The sequence below is a fragment of the Trichosurus vulpecula genome, chromosome 1 (assembly GCF_011100635.1).
Source record: "Trichosurus vulpecula isolate mTriVul1 chromosome 1, mTriVul1.pri, whole genome shotgun sequence".
Classification (NCBI taxonomy): Eukaryota; Metazoa; Chordata; class Mammalia; order Diprotodontia; family Phalangeridae; genus Trichosurus; species Trichosurus vulpecula.
Genome location: NC_050573.1, coordinates 275,350,656 through 275,370,834, shown reverse-complemented (window position 1 = coordinate 275,370,834; position 20,179 = coordinate 275,350,656). Strand labels below are relative to the sequence as shown.

At 38.6% G+C, this 20,179-nt stretch overlaps 1 protein-coding gene across 1 annotated transcript in view; it reads left to right on the top strand.

The window, feature by feature from the left end:
- The first annotated feature begins 11,170 nt into the window (after window positions 1-11,170).
- Window positions 11,171-20,179, top strand: part of CA8 (carbonic anhydrase 8) — a 161,150-nt gene continuing 152,141 nt past the window's right edge. The window contains exons 1-2 of the mRNA XM_036765137.1: window positions 11,171-11,519; window positions 13,486-13,677. Coding sequence (XP_036621032.1) covers window positions 11,414-11,519; window positions 13,486-13,677 — 298 coding nt within the window. The 5' untranslated portion in view covers window positions 11,171-11,413. The remainder of the gene's footprint in view (window positions 11,520-13,485; window positions 13,678-20,179) is intronic.

The window sequence follows — 20,179 nt, the reverse complement described above, 5'->3', positions numbered from 1 at the left end:
GTCAATCCCTGGGAGATTTGTGGTGGTATGTAATAGAAGTGTCCTGAAGAGACTGTGGAGCATGGATAGACAGACATTTTGTAATTGGTTCCAGTTTGCTAACCACTAAGTGAATGGCAGCTTCTTTGATTGACTGACTACTGAATTGAAAATGCCTTTAAAAGGCATCAACCAACTAGAACCTTGGTTATTTTCTTTTGAGCTGCTCTCTTTTTCACTAACAGTTTCCAGTGAAAGACAATGTAGAGGTCTTCTCCCTTCTGAGGTTGACATTTGGTCATATGAAATGAGCCTTGGTCCTTTGTCTTGATGATTTTTCTTATATGTTTTGGTTAAAGTACAACCTTGTGAATTTTGAGAGCTTCTGGGAGCCTAGCAACTACCCAAGGTCTGGAATTCTGTAGGTCTGAGACTATTCTAAGTTTCGCACCCATCCTTACATAAGTGCCCTAAGAAGTGGGAATGACTTTTGGAAGAGACTTTTAGGATCCAGTCCAGCAGTACCTGAGAGAAGAACTCATCTGGCAGTAATACTGCATTTGGATGTGAACTTGGTGGGACTAATGTTATGTAGGAACTGAGCTAAGTTTGAATTTTCTTTCCTCAGAGACTGAGGTGGTATGGGGACAGTGTGCTCCCAAGATGCTGGGGGCAAATGTTTGTACTTTTGATATTGATATATTTTTAAAGTAAATATCCCTTTGTAAAAGCTAATTAATATTGCATGGTTAAATGAAACTGGGGGTGCTAGTTACTGGCACCTGTCAGGGATACAACAGGTGAGAGGCTGAGCTGAGACCAATAGAGAAGTTACTACAATCCTTCAGGGTACCCCTAGAACCTTGTAGAGAAGGTGTAGCAGGCTTTGTTCTAGAATAGTAAGACAGAAGTATACTTGCTACACTCAAATATCCTTCAGAACAGAGGTGTCAAACTCAAATCAATTTGGGAGTTACTTAACAGTTCATGAGGACCCTTGTGGGCTGCATATTGATGTAGAAGATCACGAATTAATATTATTTATGTTTTATTGGATTTTGATTTATTTGGCTAGACATTTCCCAATTACACTTTCATCTAGTTTGGGAAGACTTTAGGAGAGCAGTGGGCCATTTGTGGCCCAGCTGGGTAAGTGTTTGGCACTTCTGCTCCAGAATAGACCAAGAGGTCTCATTGATAAGGATTGATATCAGAAGTGTAGCTCTGTCACTACATAAACAGAAACAACCTAAACTCAAATAACATTGCTGCCAATGACATCCCATAACTCTCACATAGATTTGGCTATATGCGTTGGCAGAATGTATTTTTCAGCTGGAAGTACCCAACAGGATATAAGGCAGAATTCATACTTCAAGTATTGAGTACTCATTTGAAATCTGGCTGGTTATAACTTATCTCTGAAATAGTTCATACCCTTCAGTGGATTTCACTGGACTACATAAGAGTTCTGTGTTGGGTTTTTCTTTAATCTTTTTCTGTGGCAAAGGGATGATGGTTGCCACAGAACTATTGATTTATTGAACATCAGCCACTAAATGGTGGGGGATGGGCAGGAAATCTTCATCATTTTTCTGACTTTTGGAATTAGTCCCATAAACCTAGAACAGATGGACACCTGAAACACTTCAACAACACAGCTATGATCTCATTAAGGTGAATACTCCTTCAACTTGTACACCACAACACACCTATTCCTTTCGGTCATGTGCAATTCTTATTAAATTCTTTCTACAAATCTTCTGTTGAGATATATTCCCAATGGCTTGAGGATTTTGGTTATTTTAATATTTCATGGATGCCCTGGACACATACATTGCCTATCTGTTCTATCTATTTGCTAATCTTCTTCTTCTTCTGGTTTTACAGTTTCTCACTGACTTCTCAAAAGAGAACCATTCTTGGTCATATGTTATGGAGCCTACTTACAACCACCTTGTATTTTCCCTAATCCTTTGAGTCACCTGCAAATTTGATTCTTCTGCAGTGGTGCTGCACCACAATTTGGAGCCATTTAGAATTACTGGAAGAGTATTATTATTGTTATTGTTTTAGATGGCATTTGTGTGAGGGAACAACTCAGGATGATTCAAAACACTATACAATTCCACCCCTACCCCCAAATGCAATGTAGTCAGATTTCCTCCTATTAAATTTTGGACCTAACTTAATGTCCTTATACAGTGTCTTTACAAGACATAAATATTAGTCCACTAGCTCAATGACTTCCCATTCGAATGCATGTCATAGCATGAACAATATGTGTTCTTTATCCATTTAGATTTTGTTAACATTCCTGAACTGATTTTGAATAAACATGTTTATTTTTAAGACATTTTTATTGAGGAAGCTCCCTAGTGCTTGGATGCTTAATTCAGTTGACATAATGTTATTGTCAAACAAAAGTGTCTAGAGAACCTCAGAATTTATTGAAAAACATTCTTCTATTTGGACTTTCCATAGCCTCTATGATACTGGCAAATAACCTTGGTGATCCAAGCGTCCTTCACTTGATATTGATATAAAAATTAGCTATGACTCTAGGCCTAGAGGTTCTCAAGCCTTGAGCTCTGATGGACTGGGTCTGAGAATATTTTTCCTGGAAAATCTCCAAACTGCACTCATACCTATATTTCCCAGCACTGCTGGTATCATACCCACATCAGGTAAGGTCCATTCTTTATATTTCCCCATAGAAAATGCAAAAGGTGAGCTAGGACTCCCCATTAACACATACAAAACATGTAAACCCCTCACAGTAGTTTATATCTTTCCTTAGAAGGAAATGGAAAAGCTTGCCAGGAGGGTAATACTTAACACTCCTATGAGAGCCCTTTCTCCCTTAGCTTTCTATGGAGTTTCTTCAAGACTTATAGGGCTTATGATTTGGCTTCCTTCCTAGAGAGAAGACACATGTTGGGGGTGGTGGACAGGAAAACCTTTTTGCATCAGAACTACACTGCCTGAATAATTCACAGCAACAGCATGGAACAAATCACAGGTTTTCTACTCGTCTATCTTGTGGCTTTTGTACTTTAAAACTTCCCATTCTGGGGGCCAAGTGACTAATCCTGTTCTTTCTCTTTAGCTCTTAGCAATTCTTCTTCTCTTTCAAGAAAGATCACTGAGCTTGTAAACTTGGAAGGTTACTCCTGAGGCAACCTCAAAGGCTGGTGCTGCTCAGGAAATTTACTTTCTCTTCTAGAAGACTAGATTCCAGGGTTATGCTGCTTAGGACATTTTCTTCTAACCAAAAGATAGGTATTCTGCAACCCTGTCCATGAACTGTTCTCTTGGGCAATGCTTTTTGATCTCCTCTCCTCATTCAATTTGGGATCCAGTTCACGTCTGACTCTACTATACAATTCTGCCTTGTTGTTTTTCAGTCATTTCAGTCGTGTCTGACTCTTTGTGACCCTACTAGGGATTTTCTTGGCAGAGTTTCTGGAATGTTTTGCCATTTCCTTTTCCAGCTAATTTTGTAGATGAGGAGACTGAGGCAAACAGGGTTAAGTGACTTGCCTAAGGTCACATAGCTACTGAGTGTCTGAGGCCAGATTTGAGCTCAGAAACTCCCGACTCCAGGCCTGGCACTATTATCTACTGCACCACCTTAGTTGCCTCTCATAGCTTCTGTCTTATAGTAGCTATTAATGGCTTCTAATGGCTGGACAGAGGAGAATAGACTAAGTTCTTCATTATGACCCAGGGACTGTTGCCATCTCTTGAGTCAGGAACTCTTGGTTCTCTCCAGGATCATGTGTTCAAAAAGGCAAACAGAGAGGTAAATAACAGCAAGGAACCCTGACATCCAGGAGCTCTTCTCTTGCATGACTGAGGAAAGCACATGCAGCTCAACCACTGTATGCTTCTGATAAAAATCAGCCATTAATCAATCAATTAGTTAACATTTATTAAACACCTACTATTTACTAGGCACTGGGGAAATAAAAAGAGGCAAAATATAGTCCCTGACCTCAAGGAGCTCACAATCTAACGTACAACTCCTTCAGATGGGGCTGAGAGAAACTTCCTTTCCCTCTGCTTCACCCTGAAAGGTACAAGAGAAAAGGAGGAAAAGTTAAAAAGAAAGAAGAGTAGAGTGCCTGCTTTCTTTTATAGGCCAGCACAAAGGAGATGCCAGGGAATGTGCTGGTGAAGATTTAACAACTGGCTGTCTGAAAAATCAAACAGGAACCTGCACCCATAACACAGTTATAAGTATAATCTTCCATTCCAATAATTTTCCATTACTTACTTTCTTTTTTATTAAGTTTTTTTATTTTTAGTTTATAACACTCAGTTCCGCATGATCCTGAGTTCCAGATTTTCTTACTCCCCCCCACCCAAGACGGCATGGAATCTGATATATCTTCTACATATAACTTCACATTGAACTTATTTACTCAATAGTCAAGTTGTAAGGAAGAATTATCACCAATGGAATGAATCATGAGAAAGAAGAAACAAAACTAAAAAAAAAACAAAAAAACAAAACCAAAAACAAAAGAGAGGGAAAAAAAAAAGAAAAAAAAAGGAGAGCAAACAGTTTGCCTCAATCTGTATTCACTCTCCATAGTTTTCTCTCTGGATATAGATATCTCTCTCCCTCATGAGTCCTTTGGAGTTGTCTTGGAACATTGTATTGCTGAGAAGAGCCAAGTCTATCAAGATTAGTCATCACAGAATCCATATACCCGTGGTTGTGTATAATGTTCTCCCAGTTCTGCTCTACTCACTCAGCATTATATCATGTAGGCTTTTCCAGGTTATTATGAAGTCCATATCTTCCACATTTCTTTTTTTTTGAGATTTTTAAAATTTTTATTTTACAGCACTTTGTTCTACATAATTTTGAGTTCCAGGTTTTCTTACCCCTCTCCCCGCCCCCTCCCCAAGACGGCATGGAATCTGATATATCTTCCACATATAACACACTAGTCAAGTTGTGAAGAATTATGACCAATGGAATGAATCATGAGAAAGAGGAAACAGAACCAAAAAAAAAACCCCATAACAAAAGCAAAAACAAAAGAGAGAAAAGAAAAAAAAAAGGGAAAAACAAAAGGCGAGCATAAAGTGTGCCTCAATTGGCATTCAGACTCCATAGTTCTTTCTCTGGATGTAGATAGCATTCTCCATCGTGAGTCCTTTGGAGTTGTCTTTGCCCCTTGTGTTGCTGAGAAGAGCAAAGTCTGTCAGGGTTAGTCATCACAGAATCCATTTATCTGTGGTTGTATATAGTGTTCTCCTGGTTCTGCTCCACTCACTCAGCATTATATTGTGTAGGTTTTTCCAGGTTGTTATGAAGTCTGTATCATCCCCATTTCTTATCGCACAACAGTATTCCATTACCTTCATATACCACAATTTGTTCAGCCATTCCCCAATTGATGGGCATCCCCTTGATCTCCAATTCTTTGCCACTACAAAAAGAGCCGCTATAAATATTTTTGTACATATGGGTCATTTTCCCACCTGTGTGATCTCTTTGGGATACAACCCTAGAAGTAGTATTGCTGGGTCAAAGGGTATGAACGTTTTTATAGCCCTTTGGACATAGTTCCAAATTGCTCTCCAGAATGGCTGAATCAGTTCACAACTCTACCAGCAGTGGAACAGTGTTCCAATTTTGCCACATCCTCTCCAGCATTTATCATTTCCTTGTTTTGTCATTTTAGCCAATTTGACAGGCAAGATGTGGTAACTAAGAGTTGTTTTGATTTTGCATTTCTCTAATCAGTAGTGATTTAGAGCATTTTTTCATATGCCTATAGATATCTTTAATTTCTTCCTCTGAAAATTGCCTGTTCATATCCTTTGACCATTTCTCAGTTGGGGAATGACTTGTATTCCTATAAATTTGGCTCAGTTCCCTGTATATTTTAGAGATGAGGCCTTTATCAGAGACACTAATTGTAAAAATTTTCCCCCAATTTTCTGCTTCCCTCCTAATCTTTGTTGCATTGGCTTTGTTTATACAAAAACATTTCAATTTAACATAATCAAAATTATCCATTTGGCATTTTATAATGCTCTCTATCTCTTGTATCATGAATTCTTTGGTTTTCCATGAATCTGATTGGTAAACTATTCCTTACTCTCCCAAATTGCTTGTAGTATTAGCCTTTATTCCTAAATCATGAACCCATTTCGACTTTATTTTGGTATATGGTGTAAGATATTGGTCTATGCTCGGTTTCTGCCCTACCATTTTGCAATTTTCTCAGCAGTTTTTGTGAAATAGTGAATTCTTAGCTGGCTTCTTTGGGTTTATCAAAGAGTAGATTGCTATAGTCATTGACTACTGCATCTTGTGTACCTAACCTATTCCATTGATCCACCACTCTGTTTCTTAGCCAGTACCAGATAGTTTTGATGACTGCTGCTTTAATAGTTTAATATCTGGTATGGCTAGGCCACCTTCCCTAGAATTACATTACTTTCTTAAGTCTAGACAACAACAACACAGTATGCCAAGCCTTGATTTATATCCTTCTGCCAATTTCTGAGGCAGAAATGCTCACAATGAAAATTTAACAATCACAGCGGTGGATAGAGTGCTGGGCTTGGAATCAGGAAGATTCATCTTTGTGAGCTCAAATCTGGCCTCAGACTTACTAGCTGTGAGATCCTGGGCAAGTTACTTGACCCTGTTTCCCTCAGTTTTTTCATCTGCAAAATGAGCTGGAGAGGAAAATGGCAAACCACTCAAGCATTTTGACCAAGAATACCCCAAATGGGGTGACAAAGAGTTGGATGCAACTGAAATGACTGAACAACAAAAGCCTCTATGAGTTGACTAACTAAATTTAGCCTCTGTCTCTGAAACCCATCCCCTATGAAGTGCTAAGAAATGGTTGCAAAGCGCAGTCCAGCGTGGGCTGCGCCAGCACAGATCAGGCCAGAGCAAGCTTCAAGAGATTCAATCACTGGCAGCTGTGGCAGTTTCTAGACTTCTCAACTCACAAATGCCAAAGACAAAGTAGAAGGTCAGTGGGGAAACTCTGTCAGACTTGAGTGAGAGAAGAGTGTGGTCTGGTCCCAGTCTTGGGGTGGCAGAGGTGGCAGGGGTGGTGGAGGTGGTGGTGGTAGTGGTGATGGTCCTGGCGGAGGCAGCAGCAGCAGTGGATGCTTCTGGAGCTCCAGGCCCACAGATGATGGGGGGATCAAACAGCTGATCAGAGGGGGATTGCAGGGATCTCTTTGCTGGTGTTGAGGCAGGATTCTCTTGCTTTTTCCTGCTTGGATCTGGCTCATAATCCTTGTTGGTGGTCCTGGGATGAGGAGGAGTGCTGGTGTGGCAGAGCTTGTGGCAGTTGTGGAGAGGGAATCCTCCTCACAGTTCCAAGGCATAAAAGAGTGTTTGTGGTCACTCACAGACCAGAGCACAGGCCAGGAAAGGAGTAAATACCTCTCCTTTGTTCATACCACTTTAGCAGAACTGAAAATTTATGGGTGCCCAAAAGTATCCCTGACAACAGCTGTGCAAAAGCCTTGAAATTTGGGACAGAGCATTCTCCACTCTGGAAGCAGAGTCCTACCTTCACAAAGAACTCAAAAGTCAAGTAATTGGCTAGGAAAATGAGCAAACAGCATAACAAATTAGGCTATAAAATCTTACTTTGGTGACAAGGAAGATCAAAACATACAACCAGAAGAAGACAATAAAGTCAAAGCTCCTACATCCAAAGCCTCCAAGAAAAATATGTATTGTTCTTAGGCCATGGAAGAGCTCAAAAAGGAGTTCGAAAATCAAGTGAGAGAAGTAGAGGAAAAATTGGGAAGAGAAATGAGAGTGATGTAAGAAAATCATGAAAAAAGAGTCAACAGCTTGCTAAAGGAGATCCCAAAAAATACTGAAGAAAATAACACCTTAAAAAATGGACTAAGCCAAATGGCAAAAGAGGTCCAAAAAGCCAATGAAGAGAAGAATGCCTTAAAAAACAGAATTGGCCAAATGGAAAAGGAAATACAAAAGATCACAGAAAAAAATAATTCCTTAAAAATTAGAATGGAGCAAATGGAAGCTAATAACTTTATGAGAAATCAAAAAATTATAAAACAGATCCAAAAGAATGAAAAAATAGAAGACAATGTGAAATATCTCATTGGAAAAACCAGTGACCTGGAAAATATTGAAAAAAAGAGAAATGGTTGCAAAGTAACCATTTCATCTTGGGACAATATTTATCACTGAGACCTAGGAGGGATCTGAGTCTACAAGCATTTATTAAGCAGTTAATAAATTCCAGGCATATCTTCTTCATATCCAGGGGATATGAAGAAAAGCAAAAAACTGTCCCTGCTCTCAAGGAGCTCAGATTCTAAGGAGGGAGACAACATGCAAACACCTATGTATGAATAAAATATCTAAGAGATAAATTTTATATACACACTATACACATATACATAAATGTGTATATATATGTATATGTATGTATGTATATATATATATGTATATATGTATATATATACATAATCAGCAGATTAAAGGCACTATCATTAAGGAGAATGGGAAAGGCTCCTGGTAGAAAGAAAAATTTTAGCTAGGAATTGAAGGAGCTGGAAGACAGAGATGTATTCCAAAAGGGAATTATTGGGGATAGCCAGTGAAAATAAATGGAATCAGGCGATGGTGTGTTTTGTTGGAGGAACAGAAAGGAGATTGGGCCAAAAAGGGCAAGTGAATCAGAGTAAAATGTAAGAAGATTGGACAGGCAGGAAGAGGCCAGGTTATAAAGGTCGTTAAAAACTCTCAGAGGGTTTTGAATCTGAATCTAGAAGTAATGGGGAACCATTTAAGTTTTTGTCCTCTTAAGAACATGTCAGTGTGAATGTCCATATTCTCTGTGGTGAGGTGCTTATCAAACATTATAAATAAAGGCTAGCAAGATGCAGAGAGGTACTAACCTGAGTTTGTGGAGGGATTTTCCTTATCTAGGAGTTTCTTATATCAATAGTGTCAAATTAAAAAAGAATCAGATTCCTGCAGGTTACTTATGAACTTAGACACCCAACAATCAACATTATCTATGTTCTACTGTATTTTGATTAGTTTTGTTAAACATTTCTTAATTACATTTTAATCTAGTTCTCCCAGTCATTTTGCCAGTTTTTTTTTTTCGAGGCTGAATCTGGCTGGGAGTTTGACACCTTTGTCCTATACCAATAAAATTAACAGGTTCAGTTCCTAGCTCTATAAAATTCAACATAATGGGAATGAACAGTGAAAATTTGTAATTTATTAGAATCTGAAGGAAATTATTAGACTGACTTTATATTTGCAAATTTTTTTACAGATATTTTATTAGTTACTCCTAACCACTTATTAGGTAGGCTTGTCTTGTTACTGCCAGATTTTGAGAAATTAAGGTTTAGAGAATGCACAAAGCTATTAAAAACCCACAGTAAGAACTTGAATTTTCAGTCCCAGAAATTTTTCTATTGTTCAGCCTTTTGAGTTGTGTGGTTAACTTCTACCAACTCTTTGGTAAGGTGAGAAAGGGATGGTACTCACGACTGAAACTTAAGCCTAAAATTAGTAAGGTCAGTGTTCATCTTTTTATTAACATTTTGGCTAGAACATCTAAAAAAGTGGCAGAATGGACTGGTTTGGATTTTGCTTCCTCTCCATCTTACCTATTCGCTAAAGAATTTCCTAATAGCTAAATGAGTGGCCCTGAAGTGGGTAGCAGAAGATAGGGAGGCTGAAACCTCATAAGCCAAATTCTAAATGATCAAAACTTAAGAGTTCATAAGGATACTTGGTTTTTTATATGAGACCACTAAAATTCTTACCAGTGGAAATCTGAGGTTGTTATTCCTGCATACCCCCTTATGAAAATGTAGCTAGCCAGAATAAGGATTATGGAATAGGGCCCTTAAGGGAGAAAGAAGGGGCCTGAAGTCATTAATGGTAGCCTAAGAAGCAGATTTTAAGAGGTAATAATGTGGCCACTGTGGAACATGAAAGTTCCTGTTTGTTATGCAATGTGTACACTTCATTATTTACACGATTTCACTAGGTGATTGTGGAGTTGTGTACATAGCAAGTCTGGACTGTAGCCCGGTCACAGGCTCTGAGAATAAAATGAAATATAATTATATTACTCATGTCTTTGCACAGAGGTTTTCCATGAAGAACATTTCCCTAAATTATGACCTATTTTCCTTTTTAATTTATTTTTTGAAAGTCACTAGACTGTTTTAACAATCCATAAATCCTTGGATATACTTTGTTCCAAAATTTCTTCTGTGCATATGAAAATGAAGCACCAGGTAATAAAAATCCTGAAGTGGGAAACAATTCAATTTTTAAAAAAATGCCTGCTTTTGCAAATTGCTTTTTATGCAGTTACAAAGCTCTCTTGTTTACCCTTTCCTCTCCTAGAGATAATGGGGGTTTAGATGAGTTTCTGAGGGTAACCCTGTTTTATTTCTTTGACATGCCAAAGAAAGGTTCAAAGCAGCTTCTGATGTATAATTAGACTATTCACTTATTGCCTCCTGCCCTCCCTCTTTGGGGGTTATTTCTGAGAACCAGGAGGCAGCATGGCAGTGGAGAGAGATAGGCTGGCTCTGGAGTCACGGGAACTGGGTTCAAATTCTGATTCTGTTACTATCTGTGTTACCTTGGGCAAGTCACTTAAACTTGGAGAACCTAGTGGTTCTGTAACTGAAGACTAGGTGACACTTAAGTCCCTTGCAGTTCAAGATCTATGATTCTATAATCTATGATTCTATAATCGATATTTCTCTATTAGTCCATGAATATTTATTAAGCACCCATTATTAAGTCACTGAGGAGCTACAGCACCTGTTAGCTGTTCTCAAGGTTGGACAGAAGTTTAATTGTTATGGGAATGTGTGTGGGGGAGTGAGCCAGGAATCTTTAGGGTGGGGGAAGAATTTTTAATGAAAAAAGAAAAAAAAACCCCAAGCATTAGAATGTTCTTTCATTTTAGTCAGTACTGTACCATCACTCCCTTGGGATGTTTCCTGATAATCTTTCCACTCCCAGGGCAAAGAGACTTATTAAGGCTTACCTCTTTTGGAACACATGCTCCACCCCCAGTGAATTCGTACTTTTCACTGTTTCTCTTGTCTGGCTTTATGGTTCTAAGTTATATAAAGTAGGACTTTAGCCGCACACTGTCACATTCGGCAAAACAAACCTCTGGGTCTTGGAGCTACACACATACACACGAACGCGCTCACACACACTCGGGGAGTACTCAACGCAAGGACACACACACACACACACGCACACACGCGCGCACACACACACACACACACACACACACACAGAGCTGGGAAGTTCGTATTGCCTCACTGATCGGCAGAGAACAACAGGCTTTCTAGAAAGTCAGGACTGCCAGCCAGGAGAGAGGAAGGTGCGGACAAGCTGCCCATGGCTGACTTAAGCTTCATTGAAGATTCTGAACCCTACACGGGAAAGGAGGAAGATGATGAAGAGGAAGAGGAGGAGGAGGGTGTGGAGTGGGGTTACGAGGAAGGTAATAGCAAACCCGTCACCGAGTTGGGTTATCGTGGCTGGGAACAATCTACTGACAAATGTCCAGGCTGTGGAGGTCCGGGCAGTGTTTACCCTCCCTGTGGGCTTGGGGTCTTTTAGGAAGGTAAGCGGGGTCGGGGTCGGGGTCGGTGAGGCTGGTGGCAGTGGCGAAGAGAGAAGGCACTGGGCAGCCCCGCAGCGCCTAACAGAGGCTGAAGTCTACGAGAGAGTGGTGGGGAACGCAGAGGTAGCAGCTCCGCTCTGCTCCCTCGTTCTCTTGCTTGCTTGCTCTGGGCTCAGAGCTGAGAGCTGAGACTCTGCCCTTGGTCACTCCGGGAAGGCCCTGAGCGCGTCCGTCCAGCTGGGCTGCTGCTAGCTCCTCCCCGAAGTCTCTGCTCCCTTTCCAGCAGGGACCCTCCTCGAACCTGTGGCCTGCTTTTCATTGTAGTTGCGACTTAATATAATTTTTGAGAATTTGTTGCAGGTAGAAAATCTTCACCTTCGAGAAGAGCTTTTTATCTTTTCCCCTTCTGATTTCCCGAATTCTCCCCTCCTCCCCCATTGGCTCCTTCTGCACCTCAAAAAGTGATATTTCATTATTTGGCTATGCTTCCCCCGCACCCCGTTCCCCATCCCCTGTCCCCTGTTCCCTCCCATTATCCCTGTATAAACGTGATCTATATATGTATATGTGCATATAAATCTAACCAGGGAGGCACACACAGACACATCCTGTAGTTAGCCTAATTTATCTCATCAGCTGCTATTCTTTTTGAACTAAATTCTCAAGTTTTTGCCAGAAGTAGAAGAAGGCATAGCTGATGAGGTATATCTAATGAGTCGATGGTTCCCTGTTTCACCAAAGTCTTTAATTTAGACCAATTATCTTGACTTGAGAGCCAGGGTGGCATCATGGATAAAGAGCCGGACTGGCCAAGGAGTCAGAAAGACCTGTGTTCAAATTCTTCCTTAGACATACTCATTCAGACTGTGTGACCCAAGGCAAGTTACTTAACCTCTCTGTCCCAGATGACTCTGCAAGTAGGAGTTACTGATTTATATCCCTTTAAAAGTTAGGACCATAAAAACAAACTGGAACCTAACAAAATTAGTGGCTTCGGAGTTATTTAAAATAGTTTTAGAGCAACTTTTACTGGACATTTTGAATATGTTACATTAGTGAAATTTCACATTATCTGAATAAGCAATGCATTATGAGTACAACCAGCTTGTTCTATGTGTCACTTTCAAACTGAAAGCCTCTGAAATGCAGGAAGGCTTTCCCCCCTAACTTTCTCTCTATACATTTAGTGCTACTAATATAGTTTTGAATGAGTACTGATATGTAAATGCATATATTCATACACTTATAAAATGTATAATTATGTTAGTTTAAAAAATCATGTGATTTTTTTACATTTGCACACATGCATACCATATATACATAAACTCACTAATAGTTATTATTTTCCATTAATTTTCAAAAGTGCTTTTTTTTTAGCATCACACTTGCCAATCCATTTGTTCCACATTGAGTATTATTGCTATCACCAGTGGTTTGTGATATTCTAGTGTCTCTTTTTACATTAAGATAATTTTGCCTTTTTCAAGTCACAAATCATGTAATTATATCTACATAGTAAAAATAAAAGTGTTGTGCTATAAATCAATGAAATATTGGTTTTTTGGTTTAAAAATTAATGGTTTGGGTTACATGAAGTCTTTGTACTGTAGCTTTTTCAGAAAGTCAAATATTGCTTCAAAATCTAATTAAATGTATTTATCTTTCTTTTACCTGTGTAGAGTTTCATAGCCATGAAACTGTCCATAAAACAAGCTGTATCTGATGGAAGTGTCAGGGTCATAAACAGAAAACATAACTGATATTTGTTTCACACTTTTTATATGTATAACCCACAAAAAAGACCACTTTATTTCAACTTGATTATTATTTATTTTATTCTCAGGAGTCGAGTGGGGCTTGGTGTTTCCTGATGCTAATGGAGAATATCAGTCTCCTATTAACTTGAATTCAAGAGAAGCCAGATATGATCCCTCACTGCTGGATGTTCGTCTATCTCCAAATTATGTGGTGTGTCGTGATTGTGAAGTCACTAATGATGGACATACGATTCAGATTGTTCTTAAATCAAAATCAGGTATTTAAAAAAATTCCATTTCCTCTGCTCTCATCCTCCAGTAAACCAAATTATTGTTATTATGACCTACTAAATACTAATTGAAAAGCTTCTATGATAATGAGGCAGATAGAATAACATGACTATATTTTCTAGAAATATACTAATTTATCTTATGTATAATATTTCTTTTTGCCTCCTCCCCCCAGTTGCAAAGCTTTGTCAAAGACTATTATTAAACAAAGTTGAATGTGTGTATATGTATACAAACATATATGTACATACACACATATATACACACAAATATGTACACATATATGTGTGAATGTGTATATGTAAGCATATACACATACGCACATATCTATCTATATCTGTATATTTTTATCTGGAATCTTTTTTTAAGAGAGTCATAGCAATCATAAGATTATCAGATGATAGGTTTAGAGCTGGGAGGGGCCATGGAGGCCATATAATTCAACTTCCCCCTTTCATAGATGAGGAAGGAACCTGAGACTCACAGAGAGGTTGAGTAACTTGCCTAAAGTTACATAAGCAATAAATAGTAGGACTGGAATTTGAATCCAGCTCAGTCCAGCATCTTTCTCCTATACCACACTCATGATGATGTCAGGTAGGTTGTTCTGTACTCTATGATAAAACATTTCCCTAGGTGGTGGTATAACTTTATTCAATACATATGGCAAAGGCTGTAGTTCTGGAAACTGTCAGGCCTCAGGAAAAGATTCACAAAATACATACATTACCCTGAAATATCTAACCAGGATAATTTTGTTAGGAAATTGCCATAATACATCTTCAGTGTTAGGGCCGTGAGGTGGCACACTGGATAGACTGTGGAGCCTGGAGTCAGGAAGACTCATCTTCCTGAGTTCGAATCCAGCTTCAGATACCTACTAGCTATGCGACCCTGTTCACCTCAGTTCCTTATCTGTAAAATGATCTGGAGAAGGGCATGGGAAAAACACTCCACTACAGGGGTGGGGAACCTGTGGCCTTGAGGCCACATGTGGCCCTCTAGGTCCTCAAGCAAGGCCTTTAACTGAATCCAAACGTCACAGAACAAATCCCCTTAATAAAAGGATTTGCTCTGTAAAACTTGAACTCAGTCAAAAGGCTGTACCCAAGAACCTAGAAGGCCACAGGTTCCCCACCCCTGCTCCAGTATCTTTGCCAAGAATACCCCAAATGGGGTCATGAAGAGTCAGACGTGACATAACAATAGTTACAAAATCTTCTATGTTACGCAAGAAGGTTAAATTAACCGTTGTTATGTGTAAAATGGACAGGGTTGACTAGATGATCCCTGAATTTCTTTAAATTTACCAATTTGGGCCTTGGTCTATTTGTGTATAAAATAAAGAAGTTGTACTATATTCTATAAAGTCCCTTCCATCTCTCAGTGTTATGGTCCTTGATCTTGTGACTTGAAATTAGCTCAGAATATTTTTCTTAGTTGATTAGAATTTTTTTAGGGGAAGTGTTCAGACCTGTGATTTCATGGTGATAGAGAATTCCTAGGGAGGAAAGTCCCTCGGCTAATGCAGATCAACTGTTGCTCTTCAATTTATAATTCTCTTGACAGTTGCTTTGGGCTACTTAGAATGTTAAATAACACCACCCCCCCACCCTTCCCCAGGTCCCCTATTTTAATATTATGATGTTAAAACCATTGCCTGGTGCATAGACAGGTTAAGTGACCTGTCCACACAGGGGTCACACAGTGTGTGTCAGAGATGGACCTTGAAGCCACATTGTTGTACTTTTGATGTGGCTCTCTATTCACCATCCAACACCATGTTTCTCTTGCTTAGTATATTAAGAAAAGTTGGAACACACACACACACACACACACACACACACACACACACACACACTCTCACTCCAACCCAAAAAACAAGCTGACCTTTCCTGGAAAACACTTGGGGAAGGGTGGAAAATTAGAATATATTTGAATTACATAAGGTACCTGACAAGCAGTATCTAAATGTGCTTAAATTAATTCAGAATCAATACATGTGATATTTCAAACTACAGATTCCTTAGATTTATCATTACCCAGTTCAAGCATTGATTTCTCACTATAGATTAGTCATTAATTATGGATGGTTTTGAACCTTAATCTAGAATTAATATTCCATCAGGGAATTGTAGATTCATGTTTCCTTTCATGCTTGTCCAAGTTTGGTCAAGGTACATGCATTATAACTAATATAATATGGATTTTTGGCTTGCTAAACAAAAGATCCTGTTTGATTACCTTGCTCATATCTCAGATGCAGTTTTGAACTCAATCTGTAATCTAGGTTATTTTGCCCGTGACATGAATAGGCATTTAACGTTTACTAGAAAGGAGTTGAATGCTAGTTTTTCTTGTGTGGAAGATTTATTTTAAGAAATAAAAAAAGAACTTGAATATGTCCTGAATGCTGATATACTGCTAAATTATTTGAATAAAGGTTGTGTTAAGACAGGGATCAATTAATTATTCTGTTTCTAAAGCTATACCTTTTCATTATTATTTAGTTGTTTCAATTGTGCCTGACTCTGTGACTCCATTTGAAGTTTCTTGGCAAAGATAGTGGTGTGGTTTGCCATTTTCTTTTCCAGCTCATTTTACGGATGAGGAAACTGAGGCAAACAGGGTTAAGTGACTTGCCCAGGGTCACACAGCTAGTAAATCTCTGAGGCCAGATTTGAACTCAGGAAGTCTTGCTTACTGCCAGGCCTAGAACTCTTTCCATTGTGCAACCTAACTGCCCCCCAAATTGTGCTTTCATTGGTCAGTTTGATTCAACATGTATTTGTTAAGTGCTGTCTATATTAAACACAAAAAAGATATGTCCTCCCCTGTCCCCTTCCCTCCCCCCCCAAAAGCATCTGACATTGTCCTTGCCTTCAGGAAGTTTACAAGCTCTTGGAGGTGGTCATGGTGGTGGTCAATAGCAAAGATTGCACACTTGAAACAATTAGAAAATAAATGCAAAACATAAAAAGTAAATTATTAAGTTGAAGGTCATAATGGTCTTCCACCGCCAAAGAAAGGAATTTTGCTTTATGTTGTGGGGGGTGGGGTGAGAGGGAAGGAGAAACTGTGGGTATTTACCTGGGGGAAAGACAACTGGGGAAGGGAAAGGATGGCTTAGTCTTAAGAGGAAGCATGGCAGGAGCTGCTTAGGTAGAGTGGATCATATGAGGCACTGAGCAATCAGGATTGGGGGTGGGAGGTGGGAAGAACTCTAGAACTGAAGGGGTAAGATTCTCCAGGGGCTAGGTCACATAGTGGATAGAGCATAGGGCCTGGAGGCAGGAAGATCTGAGTTCAAATACAGCCTCTGACACTTATTAGCTGTGTAAACCTGGGAAAGTTGTGTTCTTTGAGTTTTTACTGAATGACCCGGGGATATTTAGCCTGGAATAGAGAAGAATTAGGGCCAACTAGGTGGCACAGTGGATAGAGCACTGGGCTTGGAGTCAGGATTCAAATTCAAATGACAAACCACAACAGAATCTTTGCCAAGAAAACCCCATGGCCATTCAGACATAATTGAAAAACAAAAGAGAAAAATTAATATATGGATGGTATTGATAAGCTAGAAAACATCTGGAGGAGGATAGCTTTTTTTAGTATTTGATGCAGTTGGTCACTGCATTGATTAAATTCTTAATTCTTTCAGAGGTGTTCATTTTTACAATGTTGTTATAGAATAAATTGTTCACAGGTTTTTGTTTTTCTTTTTTCATGGGAGAGGAAATAAAGGCTTGATAAAGGCAGTTTTCAGAGGAAGAAATTAAAAATAGCCAAAGTCATGAAAAAATGTTCTAAATCACTATTGACTAGAGAAATGCAAATCAAAACCACTCTTAGGTACTACATGTCTTCTATCAGATTGGCTAACATGACAAAACAGGAAAATGAGAAATGCTGGAAAAGATGTGGGAAAATAGGAACACTGTTACGTTGTTGGTGGATTGTGAACTGATCCAGTCATTCTGGAGAGCAATTTGGAACTATGCCCAAAGGGCTATAAATATGTGCATACCCTTTGATGCAGCAATAGCACTCCTAGGGCTGTATCCCAAAAAGATCATACAAGTGGGAAAGGGACCTGCCTGTACAAAAGTATTTAAGCAGCTCTTTTTATGGTTGCAAAGAATTGGAAATCAAGGGGATGCCTATCAGTTGGGGAATGGCTAAGCAAGTGGTATATGAATGTAGTAGAATACTATTGTACTATAAGAAAGGAGGAGCAGATGGACTTCAGAACAACCTGGAAAGACTTACATGATCTGATACTGAATGAGCGGAACAGAACCAGAAGAACATTATACATGATTACAGACACATGGTATCTGTGATGACTAACTTTGATAGACTTGGCTCTTCTCAGCAATGCAAGGTTCTAAGACAGCTCCAAAAGACTCATAATGGAAAAAAGCTATCCACATCCAGAGAAAGAATTACAGAGTCTGAATGCAGATGGAGGTGAACTATTTGCTCTCTCTTTTTTTTTTCTTTTTTTGGTTTTGTTTCTTCTTTCTCGTGGCTCATTCCATTAGTTATAATTCTTCTTTACAACTTGACTGTTGTGAAAATAAGTTTAATGTGAAGGTATATGTAGAAACTATATTGGGTTACATGCCATGTTGGTGGGAGGAGGGGGAGAAAATTTGGAACTCAAAAACTTGTGGAACTGAGTGTTGCAAACTAAAAATAAAAAAGAAATTTAAAAAAGGAAAAAATGCTTGTTAATAGAAAAAATATTTTAAAAATTATTTATTTTTTATTTTTCATTGTATTTTATTTTTTTATAATTACATATAATGGCATTTTAACATTCATTTAAAAATTTTGAGTTCCAAATTTTTGCCCTCCCTCCCTCCCTATTTATTTCCCTCTCTCCCTTTCTCCTTCCCTAAGACAGTAAGCAATTTGATATAGGTTATGTGCAATCATATAAAACATATTTCCATATTACTCATGTTGTGAAAGAAGAAACAGACCAAAAGAAAAAAATATAAAAAAATAAAGAAAGTGAAAACAGTATGCTTCAATCTGCATTCAGACTCCATTAGTTCTTTCTCTGGATTTGAATAGCAGTTAGAAAAAAATATTTAAAAAAAAACTTGTTATGTAGAAAAGGGATTAGATTTGTTCTGCTTGGCTAAGAACTAAGTAGAAGAAGGAAGGAGGGAGATTTAGGCTCATTTAAAAGGAAGACTTCCTACACAGGAGGTAATGGGTTTACCCCAACTAGTGGAATTCAATGAAGGCTGTGCAACCACTTGTCAGTGAATGTAAGGATCTTCATGTTCATATGTGGGTTGGATCAGATCACCTCTGAGCTCTCTTTCATATCTGAGATGGTATTTTTCTCTAATGATTTCAGCTTTGGACATACTGGGTTTGAGGAGGTGGAAGGTATTCCAAGTACTAGTCTCCAAAAGCAATGAAGGACAGGAAATTATGCAGTCCTCTAAATGAAAGGTTAGAAATGAGATTTGGAAGTCATTAAAGCTATGAGAATAGATGGACTTATGGAAGGAGAGCTCACAGGGCAAAGGAACAAGACATTAAATATTGAACCTTGTGGGATACCTAGATTTACGAGACTTAAGAAGAAAGTAGAGCCTCCAGGAAGTCCATGAAGACTGAGGTGGATAAACAGAAGGAAAATTAAGATTCTGTAGTGTTATGGTAATTGAGATTTAAAGATATTGCAAGAATGTGGGAATAGTTAATGCCAAATACAGCAGGAGGGTCTAGAGCAGGGGTTCTTAACCTCTTTTTATGTCACAGGCCCCTTTGGACATCTAGTGAAACCTAAATAACTCAGAATAATGTTTTTAAAAACATAAACTCAAACACAGAGTATTATAAAAGAAACAATTATATTGAAATGTAGTCATCAAAATACTTTTTAAAAAATTCATAGGCACCAGGTTAAGAACTACTGGTCTAGAGAATGTAAAACATGATGGCCTTTGAACTGATTAAGAACTGATACTGAAGTAGAACTGATAGGAACCTTGGTGGATCAATGATGGTTCCATCTCTGAAGTTTTGAAAGAGGAAAGGAATACCTGGCATGGAATGACATGAATCCGAGAGCTCAGGAGAGACACTAAAGTTAGATTAAGTCAGTCCGGGAGTCAACAGCATATAGATGGTAATTGAACTCACGAAACTTGATAAGATCAGCAAGTTGAATAGAATAGAAAGAATGGAATAGAATGGAAAGAGAATAGGACTTGGAACAACTTTGTGGTATCTTCACTGTTAGGTGGCGTGATCTGAATGGAGAACTATCAAAGAAGAAGGAGGAATAGTTGGACATCAAGGAGGAGAGACAGGAGAGAAAAGTTTCCCGAAAACCTAGAGAGGAAACAGTAGGACAGTAGACTGAATTTGATAGGAAAAAATTAATTGACATAAATGTAAAATCTTACATTTGGATTAAAAAGCTATTTAAAAATATAGGAGGTAGGAAATGTGACTAGATAT